General features: G+C 35.3%; 1 protein-coding gene across 5 annotated transcripts in view; it reads left to right on the top strand.

Annotated features, from left to right (window-relative positions):
• Positions 1 to 20,712, top strand: part of MMS22L (MMS22 like, DNA repair protein) — a 134,476-nt gene that overhangs the window by 4,481 nt on the left and 109,283 nt on the right. For all 5 annotated transcript variants that reach the window (XM_064597894.1, XM_064597892.1, XM_064597891.1 and 2 more), the window contains 6 exons: positions 781 to 868; positions 963 to 1,140; positions 3,856 to 3,946; positions 5,607 to 5,737; positions 10,344 to 10,457; positions 19,300 to 19,476. In XM_064597894.1, the coding sequence (XP_064453964.1) occupies positions 3,907 to 3,946; positions 5,607 to 5,737; positions 10,344 to 10,457; positions 19,300 to 19,476 (462 nt within the window). In that variant the 5' untranslated portion in view covers positions 781 to 868; positions 963 to 1,140; positions 3,856 to 3,906. The remainder of the gene's footprint in view (positions 1 to 780; positions 869 to 962; positions 1,141 to 3,855; positions 3,947 to 5,606; positions 5,738 to 10,343; positions 10,458 to 19,299; positions 19,477 to 20,712) is intronic.

The raw sequence follows: 20,712 nt of genomic DNA, 5'->3' as shown, positions 1-20,712 counted from the left end.
GCAAGAGGGAAATATTTTGTTTTTGTATTTTGTTTGTTTTTCCGTGATTGCATAGTGCCTGGTTTCTGTATTCAGACATGATTACAGAGAGATTTTGTTTTTGTCTTGTTTCACCATAATCACAGAGTGGCCCCATCTGATTATTTTTGATATTTCATGAAAACTTTAGTTTCAGTAGGGAACATCATGACCTAGTTGTTAGCTATCTGCCTTCAGGGCTGTTTTGTTTTCTCACTGTGTGCTCAGTAAATGTTGAGTACTATTTATCACCTGAGGCTCTGTCTCAGGCCAGGTACTGTGTAAGGTGACGATGAATCAAAGTGGAAGAATCTGCTGAGGAGTTTGTAGTTGGTAGGACATAGAGACACACAAGCATAGGACAGCATGGTAGAGGGAAAAGTGTAGTAATCGTGGCATGTATAAACTGCTATGGGAGCCAGGGGCTTCATCTGTTTAGGGGCCCATCACAGAGTGATGCCAGATCTTGGTCTACAGAGATGAGGAAAAAATAGGTAGGTAGGCAAAAGTTTTGGGGGAGCGGAAGAGTTCCAGGTGGAAACAACTGTATAGACGAAATCATTGAGGTGTATTGAAACCTAAGTTCAGGGAGCAGGAAGTGGTAATTATGTATGGTTGGATCAGAATGTATGATAGAGTGATAAATTTGGAACAGATGAAATCACAAATGAACTGCTGCTTGCATGGCTTACAAATTTTTTTGTCACTGCCCATGGATTAATTATTTAAACTTTGATAACACTTAATCTATTTTGGTTTCAGGGAAGATATCCACCCTCCACTGCAAAGCAGACAATATTAGGCAGCAGTGCGTGACATTTCTTCATTATGTTAAAGTTTTCGTCTTTAGGTAAGATGTCAGATGAGTATTTTGATTACTGCATGAATTTCTGAGTGCATGTTCATCCAGAGTCTGGTTATTTATTGTATCTATCTTTTTTTAGGTATCTGAAAGTACAAAATGCTGAGAGTCCTGTTCCTGTCCATCCGTATGAAACTTTGGAGGCACAACTTCCGTCTGTGCTGGTTGATGAACTTCATGGGTTACTCTTGTATATTGGACATCTGTCTGAACTTCCCAGTATTAGTCCAGGAGCATTTGTAAATCAAAACCAAATTAAGGTTTGGCTTGTTTCATTTAATTTTTAAATCCTCGGGTTTTTTTTTTTCTTTTCGCAAGGAATATTCATTCATTCAAGAATGAGGGAAAATAGTCAAGAGTGCAGCTCAGGGACTAGACTGCCTGAGTTGAAAATCTGGCTCCTCTTCTAATTATGTGCCATTGGGCAAGCAACACGTCTTGCCTCAGTCTCCTCACGTGTATGATTGGTTTGCTTCCTAGAGTTATTGGGAAAATTAGATAAGTTAAAATTAATTAAATAAACTGCTTAGAATATAATATAGACTGAAACAGTGGTCGCTGTTCTCAATTCCAGTTTATAACGTGCAGATGTGTGTAAGTTTCAAGGCAAAATAACCTTTATTTTAAAAAATTTGTATCATTTTTCCCATCGATAAAGGTTTGGGCAAATCCTAGTGTTTATTACAGTAAAATTCAAGATCACCTTTCTATAAAAGCTACAACTTCAAAACCACAGCGTTATGTCTATTCTTACTTTTGAGACCTTTTTGGAATATGATTAAGATTGTTTTGACTCTTCCCCTTTTTTCTACCTGTGAAATCATTCCTGTAGAAGATTTGTTCTTTTAAAATTTGTATTGATAGCATGACCCAGTTTATAGATGTAATTTAACAAATTCTCCATAGGAAAATGTGAGCTTATATGAATGGCAAATTGTAATTCCCTGTGGGTTTCCCTGAACTCTCAACTTCTTTCATTCGATTTGACTTTACCAATTTGAATAACATTCAGTTTTTAGGAATGTGTCTTTGCCAAAATGTAAGGTATGAATAAATGTTTATGTATTTCTGTGAAATTTAACAACAACAACAAAATGCACTCTTCTTATCAGGGACCAATGTATGTAATATTAAAAATAAAAAGTCCAAACTGAATTCACAGGTTAATATGTCTAATCCATAGAAAGCAAATAGATAATTGCTTATAATCATAACACTTAATAAATATTCGTGGATAGATTATGGGGAGAGGGATATTTTTCCTTCATTTTGGTCTCTATAAATTGGACTGGCTTTATTTTCTGGATCTTCATCAAATGCTTAAGAAAATAAAAATTAATAATTTATCTAGCAGTGGAAATAAAGACTGCAAAGGTTCTCAAACTAGGTTTTGCCTTTCATAGCCTTTTTAATTAGGCAAACTTGAAAAGAGGTTATTTGAAGATCAAAAGGCTGAATTTTTAATGCCCATACACAAAAAAATCATACACTGAAATACTGTTCTTTTCTGAAACAACAGCAAAAAAAATCTTACAAAATGAAAAGTATCTTTTAAGACTGTATTTCTTGTGTTTTACCTATCTTATATATGAAAAGTATTTAATTGGCATTTTCAGTTAAGCATCTGTCTTTTATTTTTAAGGAACTTTCTTTATTAGAGATATTTGTTGGGTATTATGTATTACAGATACTTTCATCAATTTATCTTTTCTTTTTTAGCAATTAATCTGCCTTGCTATGGAGATGGTTTAAGTTTTGTATATAGTCACATTTGTCAGGTTTTTCTTGTGTGTCATCTCTGTGTGGTTGTTAAAAATACACTTGTTTTTTACATTTATCTTTTTAATTCATCTCGTTTTAAAAAATACGCTGTGGGGTGGGAAATCTAACTTTAGTTTCTTGCAAATGAATAAGTTAATAACCAGTCTTTTATTGAATGACTCATGTTTTCCCCACTGATTGGAGATACCATGTTTATTTCTCTCTTGCCTATTTTTGCTGTTTATTTATTATCTATTTCTGAGCCAATACTGTTTTATTAGTGTAGCATTTTATTTTGTTTGCACATTTGATAAGACAAGTCCCCTCTCTATCATTCTTCCTTCTTCTCTTAATAGAACATGTATATCATTGTTATTTATTTTTAAAGTGATACTAAATGTTGGCTCGGGGAAGGTCATTTACAACCCTACTATAGCACAGTAGTTAAGAGCACTGGCTTTTGAATCAGAATCAGATTTTAATCTTAACGTGTGAATTAAAAGGTAAATTTCTTCACTGCTTTTAACTTCAGTTTCTTTTTTTTTTTTTAAACATTTTTTTTTAAACATTTTTTTAAGATTTTATTTATTTATTTGAGAGAGAGAATGAGATAGAGAGAGAGAGCATAAGAGGGGGGAGGGTCAGAGAGAGAGGCAGACTCCCTGCTGAGCAGGGAGCCCGACGTGGGACTCGATCCCGGGACTCCAGGATCATGACCTGAGCCGAAGGCAGTTGCTTAACCAACTGAGCCACCCAGGCGCCCTTAACTTCAGTTTCTTAATGGGCATCTCAATAGTCTATTTCTCCTGTTAGAATACTTCATAGGAGTTCCTGGGTACTCATTACATTTAAAAACATATTTCCTAGCTAAAGTCTAAAACAAGATTATGAAAATAAGTGGTTAAAAAATTCTTTTACTGCCTTGCAGCTGTAGTAAGATCAAAGGTTGGTTGGAAGGGACCTTTACTGTACAAGTCTACTTAGCAGCCCCAAGGTAGGTCTGTCCTAAAGCATCAAATGAAAATATGCTTTCAAAGATCTCCAGTGAAAGAATCCTCTAATGAAAAAGACCCTGTTTTTCCCTAAGCTTTTGAAGAGTGGGTAGGTTACTTGGTTCCTGATACTTATGCTTATGGAGGAGTGTCGTAGCATGCTGTAAAATGCCTACTAAAGTATTATGAATTCTCAGTCACGGTTGATAATGTCCTTCACAGCTTTTTCCACCATCATGGCATTTATTACATCTCCACTTAGATATCCATTGGATGGTGCTAGAAATTCTTCACATGCTGGGTGAAAAATTGAGTAAGTTTATGGATTTCTGATTTATATCCTTTTTAAATCTAAACCCTTAATTGTTTTTTTTTTAAATTACAGGTCATCATTGCTTTCCGGGTTTTTTAATTTTTATTTTACATCAAATAGTAACCAAAGTAAAAAGTCAAGGTCTTATTCCTTTTTTCAAGAGAACAGTTTGGTCCATTTATCTTTCCATACTTCTATATTAGTCTGTATATATATATATAGAAACTCTTGAGTAGGATTTTTGTCTTTGTTTCTAACCACAAATGGTAGTGTTCTGTGTAATGTTTGATTCAACAGTTTTTTAGAGATCTGTTCGTGTCAGTACATATAGTTGTACTTTATTCATTTAAGGGCTGTATGTTATGGCTCTATCATAATTTATTTAGCCAAGTCTATTTTTTAATATTTCCATTATTTCCATTTTTTTGGTACTACAAGTAATATTTCACAGAACATCCTTGTGTGTGTGTATATATATATATATATACGTATATATACATTTTTGAATACATGTACAAGTTATTCTGTAGAGTAGATTCTTAGAATTGGAGTGGCACATTCAGCTTTAATATTGTAACCACTGCTTAGTTGCTGTACAGAGTTTCCCCAATTTGTGTACACTGCAAGCATGCCTTTGCCTCATTCTCTTGCCAGTAGTGGATATTATCAGTTATTTTTATTTTTTGCCAAATAATACACGAAAAATGATATTGAATCTCTGTTCTGCAATTTTTTGAGTACCAATGAAGTTGAACATTTTTACATAATTTTACTGTTTTTTATATTTGCTTTATTATTCATTATCTTTTGCTCATGTTTCTTTTTTTAAAAAAATTAGTAGTTTGTATATATTATGGATAATACTTTTTTATTTCACGTATTGCCTGTTTATTTCTTGGTCTTGCTATTTGGCATCTTTAGAGTCCATTATCAACTTAGCAATATTTTGTAAATATTACCTATTTGTAAATTATCAATTTAGGTTATAGGTTATAAAAACATCCATTATCTCAATACCTAGTTTTCAGTAAACTAATAAATACAAAAATACATGTATGTATATATGTGTATGTGTGTACACATATATATACATGCACACAAACATACAAAGATGTCTACAAATACATAATTTCTTCTCTCACATGGACTTTGTATTTCAGATAATAATTCCTTGGAGCAATACTTCAAGGTGTACTTAATCTGATAGGTACACATTTTAGTATCTATTATCTTGGTTTTCTCTGTTCATACCACAAAACATTTGTATGTGATTAGTTAATCAGTATTTGTTTACAAAATGTTTTAAAGCCTTTATTGGTCAGAAATATTGGTGAAGATTTTCTAGCATTTCCCCACTTTTATTTTTTTTTCCTTAAGTGACGTTACATTGTTACATTTTAAAGATGACCACATTAAGAAAAGAGAAGTCTATTAAGTGGCACTTGAGAAAATTGAAAACTTTCTTTGGGTAATGTATATCAGTGATCATATAAGAAAGGAATTGTCCTCAAATTTAACTTTTATTTCTAAAGAAATTTGTTTTTAACTGTATATGTTGCAGTTTTGTTGTAAGTCAATTTAAAGGAGTATAGTTACTTTCCTCCTTCTGAATTAGTAAAATCTGTAGTTTTAAGTAGGATATATTTTATTATATTTTTAGAACAAGTTGTATACGGTCATCAATTTATGAATCTGGCAGGTGACAATTTAACCAACATCAGCCTATTTGAAGAACATTGTGAAAATCTCCTTTGTGATTTAATAAGCCTGTCACTCAACAGGTATGACAAGGTAATGTTATAAGAGTTTATATTACTACATTTGAAACTAATGGTGTGTACTATATGTTGGCTACTTGAATCTAAATTAAAAAAAAGTTTATTTGTTTTTTTGATGCTTGATGATAATAGTCCTTAATGTGTGTCATTTATAAGAATTTAATCTGATTGGTTTACTTGTTAGTTCTCCTGATTTTATATTTATTATGGTCTGGGAGTTGAATTAGAAAAGAATTTGATTTAAACATTTAAAACAGGCTAAAATTAATTTATCAGAGGCAGTTGTTTTGTTTTAAAAATAGCTTTTTCCATCTTGTCAAAAATAAGTAGAAACAGGATGTTTATGACAATAACTGGAAATTTAACTTCTATGCAACTAGGAGAGTCCAGCCCTTTAGTAACATATATATATAGTTACATAATATAATAAATGAGTACTATAAATGAGTATATGTTTATTGTTACATAATACAATAAATGAGTCAACTAATTTTAGTTGACAAATTTAAAGGGAGATTTTTTTTTTTTTTTTTGAAGATTTTATTTATTTGACAGAGAGACACAGCGAGAGAGGGAACACAAGCAGAGGGAGTGGGAGAGGGAGAAGCAGGCTTCCCGCTGAGCAGGGAGCCCGATGCGGGTCTCGATCCCAGGACCCTGGGATCATGACCTGAGCCAAAGGCAGACGCTTAATGACTGAGCCACCCAGGCGCCCCAAGATTTTGTTTTTCAAAAAAGTACAGAAACATGGGGGAAATTACATCTTCTTACTAAATTGTGTTTGAGTGTTTAATGCAGACAGTGATTTGAAGATGCTACAATACCTACTCATTTTCCAGCAATGGAAATGTGTTGATTTATCAGTTATTTCAAATTGTTAGCATAAACCTTATGGGAAATCAGGATTTATAATTTTTTAAAATTTAGATTGTGTTTTATGTATTATCAAAATCTTCTAAATCTGGTCTATATAATTTTATAATTGATGTTATTTAGTGGATTGACCAGACATGATTTAGTAATATTTTTTGGGGGGGTGGGGGGTTCCTCTTTTTTTAAGTTCAATTAACAATATAGTGTATTATTAGTTTCAGAGGTAGAGTTCAGTGATTCATCAGTTGCATACAACACCCAGTGCTCATTCCATCACATGCCCTCCTTCATGCCCACCACCCAGTTACCCCATCCCCACCCCCCACCCCCCTCCAGCAAGCCTTAGTTTCTTTCCTATGCTTAAGAAGTCTCTTATGGTTTGTCTGCCTCTCTGGTTTCATCTTGTTTTATTCTTCCCAGGTTTTTTTTTTTTTTTTTTACTAACCAGAATCATGCTGTATGTATTGTTCTCTGATGTGCTTGTTGGAGATGTTCTCAGCCTAGCACACTCCTTTTATCCATTATATATTCCACAGAAATCGTTAGATGTTTGGGTTGCTTCATTCTGCTGTTATAATTATGCCCACTTTTGTGCACAGACTTGAGCACAGGGGCAGGAATTTGAGAAGAGTGTCAATTTGAGCCCTTGGCAATCTGAGGTGAAGGCGTGTTGACTTGGCATTGAGCAGGTGGCAGGCCGTGCATGCTGACTCGGGCAGGAGGGTGGCTGGACTGAATTTGGGGCCCACAGGCCAATGGCATCGTGTGTGACAGGGACGTGGCTGGTTTTGCTTTTAATTTTTGTTTTTCTGGGAAACTCTGTCTCTCCCTCTATTCTAAATGAAAGCCTTGCTGGATAGAGTATTCTTGGCTATAGATTTTTTCCTTTTAGCAGTTGGAATTTATCATGCCACTTTCTTCTGGCCTGCAGAGTTTCTGTTGAAAAGCCCACTTGTAGCCATATGGGGTTTCCCTTGTATGTACCTGCTTTCCTTTCTCTTGCTGCTTTTAAAATTCTCTCTTTATCACTACTTTTGGGCATCTTATTTACTTTGTGTCTTGGCGCAGACCTCTTTGGGTTGGTTATGTTGAGGGCTCTCTGTGCTTCCTGGATCTGGATTTCTCTTTCTTTCCCCAGATTCAGGAAGTTTTCAGCTATTATTTCTTCAGACGAATCTTCTGCCCCCTTTTCTCACTCTTCTTCTGGGATCCCTATCATGCGACTGTTAAGCCTGACAGTGTTGCTGAGTTCCCTGGGTCTATTTTCATTTTGCGTATTTTTTCCCCCTCTCATCTGCTTGGCTTGATTGCTTTCCATGGCTCTGTCCTCCACGTGGCTGATCCTTTCTTCTACTTCCTCTTGCTTGCTATTTATTCCAGATGGTCTGTTTTTATTTCCATTTAATGAGTCCAGTACTCTTAACTGGTTCTTTTTTATGTCTTCTGTCTCTTGGTGGAGGGTCTCATGGAGGTCCTGGACTCCTTCCTCAATTCTAGCAATTATCTTTATGAGCGTTACTTTAAATTCGCTATCAGACATATTACTTACCTCAGTGTCACTTAGGTCTCCTGCTCTGATTTTGTCTTGTTCTTTGATTTGGGACATATTCCTCTGTCTCCTCATTCTCTCTCTTGCGTTGTCTGTTTTTCTGTGTTAGGAAAGTCCGCTACGTCTCCTGCACTTGAAAGTTGTGGCTTTATGAAGAAGAGGTCCTGTAGTACAATGTCTGTCCCCCAGAACCTGGTGCTTCAGGGGGTGTCTACTATGTGTGTTGCTCCAGGGGTGTCCTACCGTTGTGGCTAGGATGTGTTTGCCTTCAGTCCTGTTGTCTACGATGGCTCTCTACCTGTTGTGGGCAGAGTCTGGTGCCCGTGGTGTTAGTGGGCTGGTCCAGGGCTGCCTTGGGCTTGAGTTGAGTCAGACCAGGCATTTGCCAGAGATGCAGTAGCACCAAACTGCAGGCACTGTCCCTGTGTAGTCCCCTGAGAAGCTTTTGTTGGTGAGTGGGGTCTGCAGTCAGACCCACTGCCTGCCCCCAGCCCACTGCTGGGGTCACAGTCAGACTGGTGTGTGGTTTCTTCCCCTCTCCCTGGGGCAGGACTCACTTTGGAGTGGTGCTGACCCTTGTCTGGGCCGCGTGCACATTGCCAGGCTTGTGGCACCGCTTTGATGGGATCTTGCCAAGAGCGATCAGAGGGGGTGGATCTGCTTCGCTGTGGCCACTTGTCTATGCCGGGCTGCGGAGAGTCTGTTCTGCCAGTTTTCGGGCTGCTTTCTGGGTTATTTATGCCGACTTGGATGCTCTCTAGGCATCCAAGGGTGATGCCCTTGGTGAGCCCAGGGACGTCCTACTCTGCCATCTTCCCAGCAGCCTCTCGATTTAGTAATATCTTAACAGTTATCTTTGACTCTGTGTTATGTTAGAAACATGAATGTAGTGTATGTGAAATAGTAATTACATAATGAATTTCTGAAGTCTAGTTATACTTGCAAATATAGTGCATATGCCTTGCATTATTTAGGGCCATTGAGGATATATTTGTTAAAAAAAAAAAAGCTTAACCTAAAATTGCTTAACCTTGGGGCGCCTGGGTGGCTCAGTGAGTTAAGCGGCTGCCTTCGGCTCAGGTCATGATCCCAGGGTCCTGGGATCGAGTCCCACGTCTGGCTCCCTGCTCGGCGGGAAGCCTGCTTTTCCCTCTCCCACCGCTCCTCCCCCCCCCCCTCTTGTGTTCCCTCTCTCGCTGTGTCTCTCTCTGTCAAATAAATAAAATATTAAAAAATAAATAAAATAAAATTGCTTAACCTTTATAAATCCCTAATTGTATTTATTTTGACTTGTAAAAACTTTTTAGTCTGCTTTATAGTGGATTAAAATTTGTTTTCTAATCTTTTTATTAGAAGTTTTTCTCTTGTGGCTGATGGATTAGATCAGGGTTAGGAAATCATTGCCCTGAGGCCAAATCTGACACATTGTCTGTTTTGTAAATTTTACTGGACCACAGCCCATCCTTTTTTTTTTTTTTTTTTTAACCTATTGTCTATGGCTGATGCTGTACGACAGTGACAGAGTTGAGGAGTTGTGACAGACTGTGTCCCAATAAAGCCTCATATATTTGCTATCTAGCCCTTTACAGAAAAAGTTTGTTGAACATTGATGATTAAAGCAAAGGTTTTTGGTTTCATTTTTGTTTTTTAAGATTTTATTGATTGATTTTTAGAGAGAGCACACTCGAACAGTGGGGAGGGACAGAGGGAGAGGGATAAGCAGATTCCATGCTGAGCATGGAGCCTGACCTGGGGTTCCATCTCAGGACACAGATCATGACCTGAGCTGAAACCATGAGTCAGAGGCTTAACAACTCAGCCGCCCAGACACCCCTAAAGCAAAGGGTTTTTTTAAAGGTTGAAAATAAAGTTCATTCTATACTTTTGGTTGTAAAATGGGAATTTAGGGGCAGGCTCAGTCAGTTGGACATCTGACTCTTGATATCTGCTCAGGTCTTGATCTCAGAGTCATGAGTTTGAGCCCCACGTTGGGCTCCACGCTGGGCATGGGACCTACTTTAAAAAAAAAAGTAAAATGGGGATTTATTTTAAAATTTAATGGAATGGCACATATTTTGTAAACAATTTTATATAATTGAACATCAGTTTTAAGTCATCTAAATCCTTTTAAAACATTTGGAGAGAAAGATGTAGCATGTAAAATTCTTACAGAATTGAATTTGCTTCTTCTCTACAGGTTAGGCCTTCTGAAGCGTTAGCAAGTCACCACTGCCGATGTTCCTGCATTAAAGAATTATGGGTTCTAGTCATTCATCTTCTGGAACACAGAAGTAAATGGTCTCTTTCAGAAGTAAGTTGTAAAGTTGATGTGTTAATTACTGTTCCTAACTCTTACATTGAAATTTTGCAATGGTTTTTGCCAAGAAAAATGCTACAAAGTTCCTTATGTAAGACAACCACCACCACCACCACCACCAAACAGAGCACTGAGTACCAAACACCTACTACATTTTTAACCCTAAAGTGGCAATATGAAACTTCTAGGAGAAGTGCAGGATTTGACTCTTATTTTCTCAAGTTTTTTGCTGTTGTTCTGTCAAGAATCTTTTAAGCTAAAATACTTCATACTGTCTAGTAATCCAGAAAACAATTTAATTAAGAAATATGGCAGATTTAGATTGGGGAGAAATAAAGTCGGTTTTTATTACTGAATTTTATGGCATTATTTCAAGAAAGGAGGAAGAAAAGTGCAAAGGGGAACATAAGAAATCTTGGACCTCATTTTGAGCCAACTCTTCAGAATGGGGCTTTATTTTATTTCAGGTGTTGTGGATTAGTAGAAAAAGAGAAATACAGGTAGAAGTAAGTACAAATAATTAATTATGAAATGATACAATGATTTATGTTATATGAAAAAGTCCTTTGATTTTTCATGGGTTTTATAATTTCCCAGTTTTCCACAATTTGGGGTTTGGGTGGTGCTCTCTCTTTTTAAAAACAAACGTATTTTTGTGAATTTACAAGTACTATATTTTCAGTTATTATCCTAGCAATAAATTTACTGAAGTATAAATTTAGCACATCTTATTATTAAGTAAGAAAAAAATATTTTCCTCGCATTTTGGTTTGTCAGAGTTCAGCTTCCTTTGGTGAGATTTCAACATTAGAGTCTCGGGATTTTTTTCCTTTGATCATTTGCCAGGATGTTTTGTCTCACTGACATGGTAAACATCAATTTTTCCATTTTCTGTAAAGCTTATCATTTAAGAATTTTATATTTCTTTATAATTTTTCTTATTTTACCAACTTCAGACTTGAACATGTAAACTACATATAATTAATGTAGGCATGTTCATATTTGATTCTCTTAATCTTTCTCTAAATTTTAAATAAAAAAGTAAGCATAATTTTAAAATATATTGTAGAAATTTGCATAGCAATATGTATTGCTTAACCTAAATGATTTATATGCTGTTCATTTGATGTAGTAACTAGACTTACTTATCTTAAAATAATGAAAATCTGAGGTCATTTCATTTTTTTAATACAAGTAAAATAACATATTATTCAGACTTTGAAGGCTATTTTATTTTTAAATTCAACTTAGAATTTTCCATGCCTGGAAAGACATTTTGACCTTCCTGTTGAAAAAATAATCTAATGTAATCTAATCATGCTGGGTATCAAATAATAAGCATTTACATGTGTCAGTAAGCTTGTAGAAAGTGAGAAGTCTTGAGGTCAAATACTTCTTGAGGTCAAATACTAAATGTGGGTGGGAACTCAGGTCCCCTGAACACTGAAACTGCCCCATAACCTTATAAGCAGTTGTTAAATTGTATAAACTTGAACATTAGCTTTCATACCCTATAAGGTAAAAGAATAGAAGACAGAGGTCAGAGTTAACCCAAGTTGGTAGCCTACTGATATACTGACTACCCATAAATCTGGGCCCCCAAAAGGATGAACTAGAAACTCAACTAAATTTGTAAGGAAAATTGCATGTCTTTTACTGTGATGCCTTGCAGTTTAAAATTTCTTCAGTATATTTGCAAGCCAGCCCTCATACAGCTTTATAGCCTGAGTTGCTGTTGCCTAGATTGTACTAAAAATCTCAAGCCAGTGACTTCTAAGCAGCCACAGACAATGGGTAGATACTTAAATCTGTATCTCCCCTAGTAACTCCCCCCCAAAATATAGAATAGCAAGAACAAATAAAACTACACACACACACACACACACAACGTTGATAGCATAACTACAAGATAGGAATGATAAAAATGTTAACGGTAAAAACCACCACCAAAGCTCTACCATAAAACTTTCTAGCAAGCAAGGGCAGCCTGAGAAAAAATGCTAGCAGTAGTCCTCAAATTGGTCTAAAACCACTGCCAGTTTGTGAAAATACTGAGATTGTTTCCTTGTAAGTCAGAGAATGGGCTAGAACTTGAAAGTGTGTATATGACATGAGGAGGCACTCTTTGAAGGTAGACCTTCTGGAGAATAAAAAGGCAAAAAAAGGAATGGTACCCTTGGTGATTGGGAGGTGAAAGGAAATAAAAGGGTAAAATGATCTAGAAAAACAAAATCAAAATTCTCACACCCCACTCTCCTACCACCACCACCAAAAAAGAAAGGAAATCCAGGAAAGAAATGGGACTTTGGTATATTGGCAAAAGAGGGCTCCACTGAACTAGAAATCTTTTAAAGTAGTCTAAATCTACTAAATGAAAGAAAGGAAAAAGAAACTTTGAAACAAGTGTTTATAAAGTTACTACTAGGAAACAGAATTGATACACTTTAGCTGATGAACCCTTTCTCCAAGAAACAACTGTGAAACAGAAGAAAATTATAACACTCCAGATTAAACAGGCAGGCATTTGGGGCTGTACAAAAACACCCTGAATAAGATATTTAGTTGTTAAAAACAAGTAGACTAAAGCCAGAAGTGAATGGAAAGAGTAAGTGGAATACAGGAGAGAAATGAAAGAAAAATCATTTTAGAGTTGAATAAGTGACAAGGTGCCCAAGAAGAATATACTCAAATGAAAATTTAATCAGGGGTATGGAAGAAAGACAGAAAACAACCAGGGGAATAAAAATTAGATGAAGAAAGGAATATAAAGAGTTAGAAAATAGCTGAAATGGAAGATAAGCAAAGAAGAAACAGCTATATATATAAATGGAGTCCCTAAAGAAGAAAACAGAATAGGATATAGCTAACATTCAAAACTATTATCCAAGAAAACATTCCTAAAAAAAATTAAAAAAAAAAAAGCTAATTCTACATATTGAAAGGGCCTACCAGATCACTGGAAAGATTAACTCCAAATAATCCATCCCAAGGTATATCCTGTTAAAACTACTTGACTTCAGAAATACGGAAAATGACTTTAGGTCCTTTAGGAAATTATCAAATTTTCTAGACAAAAACACCTAATAACTTACAAGAGCAAAGTAATTTGACCTGCACTAGACTTTTCAAAAACATCATAAAAAACAAGTTAACATTTAAAAAGACTCAGAAAGCCTTCCTCCTTGTGAGAACGCAGCCAGAAATCTGTTATCTAGAGAAGGGCCCTGACTCCACTATGACAGACCCCTGATCTTGGACTTCCAGCCTCTGGAATGAATAAACAGTATGACACAACAGAGCAGCCCTCAGCTTAGAAAAAAGTGATGTAGGTCTCATCTCTTTACTGTATAGATATTATATGGACCGAAACTGTGAGATACTCCCTTGATAGAAAGCTCAAGACTAAGAAAAAGTGACCAAACCAAAAGGAAACAAAATGACAGAAAGTTTCTTCTAAGACAATAAAGAAGCAAGTTAAAAATTACTCTTTGTACTGACTATCTGACATGCAGTGTCTTTGGGGATGGAGATGGATGAGGATAAGCCAAGAAAGAAAAACAGAAAAAACAATTGAAAATTTCAGGAAAAGCAGGGCAGCTTCTCTGCTTCATCCACCTGGGTGTTAATGATATCACAGAAGACATGTTGACAGCCGGCTGAGCTCCACATAGGGCCTGTTCTTACAAGCTTTCCGGACTGAAGGCAGAGGTTTTGTTTTGTTTTGTTTTTTGTGTTTTTTTCATCTTGTACAAAGATTTTGAAACTTTGTTATGTGGCAGCACTGATGTATACAATGTATTCATTATGTTTTTAAAAGAGGAAATCGTGTGTGTGCACATGCTTGTGCACAGGCATGCTAACATTCTTCCAGAAAGAAGTATTTGATTCCGTCTCCCCATCCCTTGCCTCCCCCACCCCATCCCTAGAATGAGGGAGGTGAAGATTGAATGGGATTTGGAGTTTTCCTGCTGAGAAAGAGACATTTTCTGCAACCAGGTCTGTGTTCGAAGGACTAATGTTCTAAGGAAATTACCCGAAGGGGAGAGGCTGTTCAGGGTTTTTAAGTTATTTTCAAATGTTGCCTGGGCTCCTGCTGACTTCTGTGAAGCCAAGAGGATGATGCTTCCCAAGAAGCAATTAGAGAAGCCTAAGAGAGACTCAGGAATGTTTGGAAATTCACATACACCCCAAATTAGATGGGAATTCCAGGAATGGAAGTAAACTAATTTGATCAGGGACATATTTGTGTTCCAAGAAATATTCTAAATGCTGGATCTATGTGTATGACTGTTTCCTAAAAACCCAGCACTCACTATCTAGTAAACATCAATTAGACTTCAATTTCAGAGAAGGAAAGCAAATTAATATTCCTTGAGTGATACTTCTTATGTGCCAGCAAGTAGAATGGGTGTGAGGTTAAGTAAACTGTTTATATAACAGTCAGAATATGATAAACAGGGCTTCCAGTGTGGATTTATTTGATGGTACAGCCCATGTTATTTTCCTACCACATGATTATGTAAGAAAATGCATGTTTAAGAAAAAGAAAAGAATAGCTAAATTAATGCACTCCTTTTTTGGGGAAACAGACCTAAATATATTTTAGGTGCACTCCCCAAAGTGCCACAAATAAGGCAGGGGACACCTGTGCGATGCCATGTGCAATCTAGTAGTTTCTGACCTGTATACATTATATTTCAGCTGCCACATGTATGTGTAAATTTATATATGTTGCCACCTTTAAGCATTATAAAAAGATTCTTGTAAAAATTTTCTGTGAAATAAAAACATCAATACCAAAAACAACAACACAATGATTCAAAATGTATGGGCCAAGAATTTTATAACTTTGACCCTAGCATTCCCACTTGTAGAAGTTTACCTTTAGTATATACCTATAGCAATTCAAAAATTCATATGCCTCAGGCTCTTTGTTGCATTATTTGTAAAAGCACAATGTTAAAAACTACCTAAATGCCCATACACAGGAGAGTAAAACCATGGTTTATTAGCACATTAGAGTATTATGTATTTGTTCAATAGAATGAATAAAATATCTGAACTGATAATGGTTTGATTTCCAGGACTTATTGTTAAATAAGCAAAGTGCAAAAGAATACTTATAGGATGCCACCTTCTGTGTATGAAGGGGAAAATAGGAAATGTGTATGCTTAGTTGTCCCAGATAAATACTGGAAAGACAAATCAGGAACTATTGAAATTGGTGGGTAGGAATGGGAGATTGGTGAGTGACAAATGGAGTAGAAGGGTTTGAATGTGTTATGACATTAGAACCATGTTAATTTTTAACATGCTCCAGAAATAAATCAACGTGTACGGAAGAGGAATTCAGTGGAATATAAAGAAAAACACTTGAACCTAACTGTATTACAAGTGAATAACACATGGGAGGAGCTATGGGGGCCGGGGTCGGGAGGGAACTGACCTGGAGGACTTGGAATGCACTACTTTGACAATTTACGCTAAGGCTAAAGACAAAAGAATTATAACGAACTTCAGATCCTGGACTCTTGTTTGTAGATTTGTCTTACAGTGTTATATATGGATTAGCAATTCTAGATATTTGTACTCTAGGACTGAGCAAATTAGTAAGTACATTATGGGTAATTAAGAACCACTTTGCCACTGTTGGAAAATTGAGTTATAAATATGGAAAGAGGGAAAGATAGAGTGAAAGATAATGTGTTGGAGTGGAATTTGAGAGATCAGTATGAAATAATGTTTTTTAATAATTGGAACTAGATAGAGATTTGTGTGTACGTACATGCATTTCCTACCTTATCCACTAGGTGGGCCTACAAACGATGGTATCTGAGTAACAATGAGGAAACTGCAATGTCTTGGTGTTGAAATTACTAACCTCTATTGAAAAGAAACAAAGCTCCTTTGGCAAATGTCTTGATCTTCCACACTGATGCATGGAAAATGAAAAATGAGACTGGAACATTCTGTACCGGAAACTAAGGAGGTACTCAGAAAATAATGAGGACATGTCAAAAGGACAAAAGAGCCAACATGAAGATCTCCCACACTCTAAACCTAGGATAATTTGAGAAACAAAAGATAACAAAGGATTGTGATCTATACAATAAGTGTTTATGGTTCCATACTGATATAAATAAACAAATAAATAAATAATAAATAAATAAATAGAGGGAAGGTGAGTTCTTCCTAATAAATGTAGATGTTGATGGAATTAGAAAATCACCAGTTGACAACCTCCTTAGTAATTGTTTCAGGCATGAATCCTCAGTGGCTGCCAAAAGTATGATGAAAAACAGAATAATTGCACAGCTTGCTGTATCTATACAATACCAATTACAAGGGGAGCCATAACTTTATGGTGTAGAAAACCTGGCAGATACCATCTTAGCCATGTGATCAAAGTTAACCAATAATAGGACAAATTGATATTATGTACCCTCAATATGATGCAATGAAAGAAGAAAAATGTTTCTTTGGTATTCTTGCGAAAAATGTATACTGTGAATCTAATTATGAAATTATGAAAGATAATTACTGAAGAACTGTTACAGATGAAAGGAAATAGAAGAGACCTGGTAGCTAAATGCAGCATGTGAGAATACAGAGGAAATCTGATAATGCTTTTATCTGTAGTCCCAAAGGAGAGGAAATAGAGAGTGGAACAGAGCAAATACTTGAAGAGAAAATGGCAGAAATTTTTCCAGTGTTAATGAAAGTTATCATATTAAGAAACCCAATCAGTTCTACGTAGGGTGAATAAAAAAAGAAAAGCAGACCGAGATACATCATGGTGAAACTGTGGAACATCAAAGACAAAGAGAAGAGCTAAAAGCATTCAGACAGGAAATTATGTTACCTTCAAAAGAGTGACAATTAGACTGTAAACTGACTTCTCAAAAGCAAAGGAGGCCAGTGGACTGGTACCTTTATTGTATTAAAGCAAAGTAGTTGTCAACCTAAAATTTTTTACCAACGAAATCTTTCAAGAGTGTGGTGAAACAAAGCTATTGTCAATGAAGCAGAATTGAAGGGAATTCTAAAAGATATATTTTAGAAGAATGATGCCTGAATTGGGGAAGGGGGGAAGTGGTGTGATGTATGAAGGAATAAAGCACAAAGAAAGTAGTAAATGTTTTGTATAAATCAGTAATATAATCTACTGGAATTTAAAAAAGAGAGTTAAAGGACACAGTAATCTGGCCTAGAAATTAGATAGGTAATAAATGAATTTAAGGTCCTTATTTTGTCTAAGAGAAGAGCAAAGATATATATTATCAAGACATTTGGATGTATGCTATTATTTCTAAGGTAATCACTGAAAGAAGAGAAAGTAGACTTTAACTTACAAGCTAGTAGAGGGGGAAGAAAAGAAATATATAACCCAAAAGAACTCAAGAAAGGGGTGTTTGTGGAAAACATAGGTATACAAACAAATACAGAATAAGATGGTAGATTTAAAACTAAATGTATGAGTCATTAACTGCAAGTGGACTACTGAAATGCTCATTTAAAAGATACACTGTCAGAACAGAATGTAAGCTGTTTACAAGAGGTAATCTAAAACAAAATGCAGAAGGGCTCAGAATTGATAGGAAAAGATGTAAGAAAGGTAACGTATTACACTAATATTGGAGAAAATTAGACTTTAAAACCAACAAAAGCATTAAGTCATTCTGTACTGATAAAAGGTTCAACTTATCAGGAAGGTAAAGCAAATTAACATTTTTATGTGGCTAAGAACAAAGTATTAAATGTAGAAAATAAAAATTGCCTGAACTACAAGGAGAGATATACATATGCATAGAAATATTGAGATAGGTGAAAGAAGATATAATTGAAATTGTAAAATATTTCAAAGTAAATGATAACTAACATACTAGTTAAAGCTTTGGGACTGTAGCTAATGATACACAGGGAAATTTATAACTTTAAATACAGATGTTAGAGGGGGAAAAAAGTTGAAAATCAATGAGCTAAGAATTCATCACACACAAAGTTAGGGAAGAAAATCCCTGCATTATAAAACCAAAGAAAGTAAAAGGTAGCAAATAAAACTAACACAGATTTATGAAATTGAAAATAACAAAGATGATCAAATCAATGAAAATGATCAAAACAGTCAAAAGTTGGCTCTTCAAAAAGATTACTAAAATTGGCTAATTTTTCCTGAAATTATTACAGTCAATACTAGAAATTTAAAAAGGAACATGACTTCAGATTCTGCAGATATTTTAAAAGTTGAGGTATTGTCATCAACTGTATGCCTAATAACTTGAATAGGTTTATGAAATGGACAAATACTTAGAAAAAAGAATTTACTAAAAACTCATCCAATGTTCAACAACAGTATATCAGGTAAATGGCTTACCATATAGTCATATATTAGAATACTCTGATGAGCTGGGGCTATACTCTATTAAAGTGGATGAATCTCAGAAACACATGTTGAGGAAAAGAAGCAAGTTATGAAAGAATAGAATTAGGCCACTTAAGAATACAAACGCATTAAAAAAATCAGTGGTGGAAAGCCAAACGATATCTGATTTAGGCTTATATACCTGTGTGACAAAACAAAAAAGGGAGGGGGGATGATTTATTATGAAGGTCAGGATAATGGCTACGCCTGGACAGCAGAAGATGTGATTGTGGAACATGTAGAATCTTTGTAAAGTACTAATTAGGCTCTAGTTCTTGTGTTTTTATTATTATTTAAGTTTTATAAACGTGTTTTGTTTTTTTGTGTGTGTATATTTGTGCAAATGGTGGAAAAAGCCCAAACCAAAGGTTATGTTCTTTATTTAATTGAATCATACTACCTCTCTTTCTATAGTCATTTTGGAACTGGTTGAATAAACTACTTAAAACACTCTTTGAAAAATCAAGTGACCAAAGACGACCTTCTGTGCCTGTAATCCAGCCCAGGGATCCATTAGGTTTTAGTTGGTGGATCGTCACTCATGTAGCATCACTTTACCAGTTTGATCGCCATGGAACACCAGACGAAATGGTAAGATTTTATTTTTTTAAATTGCCTTATATTATTAATTAATATATATTTTTTGTAGACAGAAAGTAAGTGAGCACAGAAACACAACAAAAATTAGATCACAATCCTACAGAGATAAATTCAGCTTTTGAATCTAGAAGTTTTAGACCTTTCTGTAAACATCTAGACAAATGATAATCTTTATGTTTTTATTGTTTGTTTAAGGAAAAACACCTTGTAGAAGACTTGGGATCTAATCCTGGCTCTGTTACTAAGTAGTTGCTTGACCTTCAGTAAATTACTTCAACCTTTCTGGGCCTCTATTCCCCCATCCAGAAATCTAGGGATTGAGTTGTTCGGAAAATGTCTTTTAGTTCTAACATCTGTAAGACTGCTGACGGGAAAGCTTATATCTCCAGTAGTGAATTAGTAGTTTCTGTGAATAATTTCATAAAATTATTTCCTCAGAATAATACTTCTTTAGGGAAGCTTTTTATAAAGATAATCTGTTAACCATGAGATTTACTTCAAATAGATTTTAATTATTAATTTCTAGTTAGAAACATTTTTTACAGTGTTATTTAAAAACCCCTATGAATAAAACTGGCTGGTAGACATATTTATTTGAAACCCTATTTGTGTATAATTTCTTCCATGTTTAGAAGTCAGTAGCATACTATTCTGTCAGCCCATCAGCTCCATAAAATAAATGTCTAGAATCTTGAAGCCAGGGTGTCTGTATTTTCAATACTGGTCTCTTTTTTTTGATCATCAGACCTACCCACGAGTTTCTAAAAAATTCAGATTTCCAGATCTCAGCTCTGGAGATCCTGATTTAGCAATCTGGTTTGGAGTTTGGGAATTCTTATTTTTAAAAAGTTTCTTGGTTCTCATCATCTACCAGGTATAGGGATCATTGCTTATGAAGCCTGTTCCTTGACAGATTTTTCTCTCTTTGAAATACTGGACAGAGTCAGCTCAGAAATCATGCATGGAATCTGAAGATCAGTTAACATTGACAGTAGCGTCATAGAAATGGAAAAGGGCCTCAAAAGGTCCTCTAAATAATCTCCCTAATAATAATAAGGTTTTTCAGGAGATCGCAAGATAAAGTAAACTAATAAAGTCAGAAAGTACTTTGAGAAACTCACCCACAGCTCAGTATTAACGCATTTAAGCATTGTTTTTATTGAGAGGGATCAATTGAATTTATTTTATTGAGAGGGGATCAATAGAATGAACTTCCCAGAGAAAAGG

Source organism: Mirounga angustirostris, unplaced genomic scaffold (assembly GCF_029215605.1).
Source record: "Mirounga angustirostris isolate CCGP_5_RB_7025 unplaced genomic scaffold, mMirAng1.0.hap1 SCAF_8, whole genome shotgun sequence".
Classification (NCBI taxonomy): Eukaryota; Metazoa; Chordata; class Mammalia; order Carnivora; family Phocidae; genus Mirounga; species Mirounga angustirostris.
This window is presented reverse-complemented; position numbering and strand designations above follow the sequence as displayed.